This window comes from Mustela lutreola, chromosome 12 (genome assembly GCF_030435805.1).
Source record: "Mustela lutreola isolate mMusLut2 chromosome 12, mMusLut2.pri, whole genome shotgun sequence".
Classification (NCBI taxonomy): domain Eukaryota; kingdom Metazoa; phylum Chordata; class Mammalia; order Carnivora; family Mustelidae; genus Mustela; species Mustela lutreola.
Genome location: NC_081301.1, coordinates 11,782,035 through 11,786,818, shown reverse-complemented (window position 1 = coordinate 11,786,818; position 4,784 = coordinate 11,782,035). Strand labels below are relative to the sequence as shown.

Here is a 4,784-nt window from a genome sequence, read left to right as displayed (position 1 = left end):
GTTCATTTCATTGTCTCTTTTCCTCCTTGGGAAACTGGAGAGCACAATGCATCTAGAGTCATGGAGTGTTCCAACCTTGGCCAGATGTTAACTATTGCCCCATCCATCATTCATTCATTTCACAAACATTTGTTGAGCACCTACTATGTGCCAGGCAATGTTCTCAGTACTGTGGATACAAAATTGAGTAAGACAGACAAGAATTCTGCCCTCAGGAAGGTTAAGTTGCAGTGACTCATCAGAATTAGAAAGGAAGGTATGGAGAGGTTATGTGGCCTGTCCAAGGACACATAGCAATGTTGTTACACAGGTAAAATGGAAGTCCAAGTCTGCCTTCCTCCCAGTACTCTCTCCTCCATCTCCATGGTGGGCATAACCTATGTCTTATATCCCTCTTGCTTTGCCTCTCATTAGTCTCTGTTCATCAGGATGACTACAGAGAACCTCACCTGGACCAGGGTTACCCCTGCTGAATTCATCCTCCTGGGCATCACAGATCACTGGGACCTACGCATGACCCTGTTCCTGATTTTCCTGCCAGTCTACCTAGTGAGCCTGTTGGGAAATATGGGCATGGTGCTGCTGATCCGCCTAGATGCCCGACTTCAAACGCCTATGTACTTCTTCCTGGCCAACCTCTCCCTGCTAGACGCCTGTTATTCCTCAGCCATCGGCCCCAAGATGCTAGTGGACTTGCTGCTGCCCCATGCCACCATCCCTTACATGGCCTGTGCCCTCCAGATGTTTGTGTTTGCAGGACTGGCTGACGCTGAGTGTTGCCTATTGGCAGCCATGGCCTATGACCGCTACGTGGCCATCGGAAACCCTCTTCTCTACACAACAACCATGTCGCCGCGTGTATGCCTGGCCTTGCTGGGAGCATCAGCACTGGGTGGAGCAGTCAGTGCCTTTGTCCACACAACCTTCACCTTCCGCCTGGATTTCTGCCACTCCCGGGAGGTCAACAGCTTCTTCTGTGACATCCCTCCACTACTGGCCATCTCCTGCAATGACACCAGTCTCAATGAGCTCCTCCTCTTTGCTGTCTGTGGTTTCATCCAGACAGCCACTGTGTCGGTCATTGTCGTGTCATATGGCTTCATTGTTGGGGCTGTGATTCGCATGCGCTCGGCGGAGGGTCGCCGCAGAGCAGCCTCTACCTGTGGCTCTCACCTCACGGCTGTAGCCATGCTGTACGGGACACTCATTTTCATGTACTTGCGTCCCAGCTCCAGCTATGCCCTGGACACCGACAAGATGGCATCTGTGTTCTACACTCTTGTCATCCCAGCTCTCAACCCACTCATCTACAGCCTCCGTAACAAGGAGGTCAAAGAGGCAGTCAGAAGGACTTGGAGCCGATTCTGCTGTCCTGGTCCAGAGCACTAGTAAGAGGTCCAATGAGCCTGATTAGAACTATGACAAGATAAGAGCTCCCTTTCTGACCCCTATCCCTGTGGGTAAAGATAGATGAGCCTCTGGCTTGGCTGACTCTTGCAATTGTTGAAGGGACTAGAAAGGGGGAGAAGCAATAGAAGGGAGGCAAGAATCTCCCAAGGAGGTTAATCTAGGACCAACATCTAGAGCCAGAACCAAGGTCAGGCTAATGTGGCTGTTGAGTTGCCTTAGGTTCCTCAGTGTTCAAAACTTGAGTCCCTAGATATTACCAGATGAACTTAACGGATGTTTTTGCCACTTGAACTTCTAGAAGTCTGTTTCCCAGAAACACTGGGTAAAATCTGTGTTGGCCCTAAGTGTTCCTAGATTCTTGCCCTTTTAAGGTTCTTCATGACCAGTAAGGCTGCTCCTGCTCTCTTTGACCCCCAGAGAGCATCTTCAGAACCCGCTCACACCAAAGAATGGGACTGAATCTGATAAAACAAATACCCCTCCCTATTAGCCTATATATTCCATCTCTCCAAGAAATGGCTGAATAGCACAGGAACATACACAGGCTCATTCCAAAAATTCCAGTAGTTAGGTTAAAATCTGGCCCCTGCTACATTAGGTCAGGTATATGATGAGGTTAGGAAAGGGTCAGAATTATGGATGTGGTTAGGATAGGGTTAGGATTAGGATTCTGGTTATGCCTAAAACAACGGTTAGGGTAAGGATAGAGCCAGGGCTGGGTTTGGAATTTTAAAGCAATCAGATAAGTTTAGGATTGAATTGAAATTACAGATATTATAGGATTTGGGTTGATTTTAATTAGTAGTAGGTTTGGGATAAATTTAGCAGTCAGAGTTTGGATAAACTTGAGCTCTTATTACAAATAATTGAGGGTTAGTTTTAGAGTACAGGGCTAATTAAGGCTGGCATTGAGGTTTCAGTTTTATTGCTAGAGTACATTCGGGTTAGAGTGTAGTCCATATCAGAGATCTTGTTAGGTAAGTTAAATTTATGTGTGGATAAAATTTGTGATAAGTTTAAGTCACGGTCTAAAGTTATTATAGCAGTTAATCTAGGTTCAGAACTAGATAAGGGTTAAACATAAGAAGAGTATTTTAAGTATTTAATTGACATGTCTTGGGTCTTAATTTAAGATTTATTTGGGGTTATAGATAATGATTCACATGTCCTAAAGCTTAGGGGTACAAGATGTTTATTGGCGCATTTACATTTCATTCAGAATTATGAACATACTCAGATTAGCACATGGCCCAGTACAATAGACAGCTTTGTGTTTAGATTACAACATCCAGAGGCAGAATTAGTTTTAGGAGAAGGAATGCCGTAGCCCAGACCTCTTGGCTAACCACAGTGCTCTCAGCCTGGGGTCACTCTGCACCCTTCTGACCTAATGCTCTGGGGATTTTCATCTACCCAGAGTTCACAATGTTGACAGATTTTCTTTGCCTCCCTGATTCAGTTCCACGTGAGCAAGGCCAAGGCATGGCATTCTGTCTGGAAAGCCCCTTCATGCAGAGGAGCAGGACAGGAATGGGCCCTGAGAGTTAGAGCAGGAGCTGAGGAGAGATGGAGCATGGCCAGAGCCAATGTCGGCTCCCACCTGATCCCCCTCCGGTTCTCCTGATTTGGCTGTGATGAGGCCAGAGATGGAGAGGTATGGCGTTCAAACTCCAATAAGGTTCCCCACAGAGTCTCTTCTTTCCTCTTCACCTCACCAGTCCAACCTCCCTTCAAGAGAAATCAGCCACCAGGCACGAGATTGCAAGAAGACTGAAGTTTCGGCCTGGCTCCCTGGGAAGATGACGTTCCTTGTCACCAGGACCAGGACCTTCCCTCTCAGTAACCATGGTCTTCTGGAGTGTCCCAGTGTCATGGAGAGAGGGATATGCACAAGTGTCTTCTTTATCTTAGAAGATTTTATAGGTCTCCTGAAAGGGTCACCAACTTGTCCTGATTTGCCCAAAGCTGTCCTAGTTTTAAAACACCAAGTCCCATGTGAGCTCTTATTAGAACCTAAGAACCTGTGTGGAACTCAGAAAACCAGAATGGTTGGTCACCCTGTTTCCTGATGAGCCCACATCTCAACAGCAGAGGGTACAATATCCCAGGTCAACACATTACGACAAAAGTTTGCCTAAATTAAAACCCCTTCTCCCATCACAGACTTTTGTAAGCCTTTCCCAGTCCTCGCCTCCTTATCCCTGTAACAACTCACAAGCTATGACAAGGGCTAGAGGCATTATCAGAAAATCTGGCAGCCTCCAGACTGAGAATATGAAGTTTGCCCCCCAGCTCAGTAATTTATACTTAAAGACCTCCTCTCTGATCTTTTCTTCCTTGTGCATGTTCTTGGGCTCTCATGACATGTACAGGCCCCACCATGATCAGGGAAGTTTCTAGAGGCATCTGGCCCCTTCCACTGTCTTGACACTACAGGATGTCCACAGGTCCTCCCACATGGATAGCATCAGTGGAGCAGCAATAATTACAATATTAATTACATAAATAATAAAAATAATAATGCAATCATTGCAGAAATCCTACACATTAACGTGAAGTTGCAGGCTACTATGCTGGGCCTATATGATAGACGGAACAAGCAAAAGAGAAGGGGAAGGACTGGGAGGCAGTAACAGCCTAATCCGGAGGATGAGGGAAGAGAAACAGATCCTTGACCCCAAAGTGAAATGTCCAGGAAATTTCCCCAATTCTGGTCAAATATTTCCCTTTTAAACCTCCTTCAACACCATTTCCCAAGATAAGCGGTCAGGACAAGAGCAGGCTTGAGGTGGGGGGAGCTGGGGGTCTGATTCAGGTCACTTACTGCACAAGGTGTTGTGGGCCTTACAGCGTGGGTGGGAATTGGGAAAGGAACATTCCATAGGGGAAGGACAAACAGGTATAAAGACATGGCCATGAAATGAGCCCAGACCATGCAGGAGATTTTAAGGACACCAATTTAACTGGCTTGAGAGGGGCATACTAGAAAAGAAGTAGAGGGAAGTCTGAAGACTGAGGGACTGATAAGCGAGGTCATGGGTGGGGTCTTAGGTAGGGGAATGCGGAGTCTATCCGGTAGGCAATAGGGAATCACTGAAAGTTCTTATGTTCCAACCCCCCCTTTATGGCTGTTCCGACACGGAGTCATGCAAAGCCATTCCCGCCTGGAATGCTGTGTGTGGCACCATTCCCTTGTGTCACAGTACACACCCAGCAACGCAGACCCCTCCCCAACACAGAGACATCTATGCACAAAGAAACACTCTCATAGACACAGCCACCCACACAGAAACAGATGCAGCAGCACACTCACACACGTGCTCCAGCCAGTTGCATGGAGACACAACCACTCTCTCCACACCCAAGCATATAAT

At 47.0% G+C, this 4,784-nt stretch overlaps 1 protein-coding gene across 1 annotated transcript; it reads left to right on the top strand.

Moving 5' to 3' along the window:
* The first annotated feature begins 429 nt into the window (after window positions 1-429).
* On the top strand, window positions 430-1,389 carry LOC131812994 (olfactory receptor 5C1). Its single transcript, XM_059143079.1, has one exon. The coding sequence runs from the start codon at window positions 430-432 to the stop codon at window positions 1,387-1,389; it is 960 nt and encodes a 319-aa protein (XP_058999062.1).
* The last annotated feature ends 3,395 nt before the right edge of the window (window positions 1,390-4,784 follow it).

Coding starts and splice junctions, on each gene's coding strand:
- LOC131812994 (XM_059143079.1), top strand. CDS start 430: ATGACTACAGAGAACCTCACCTGGACCAGGGTTACCCCTGCTGAATTC.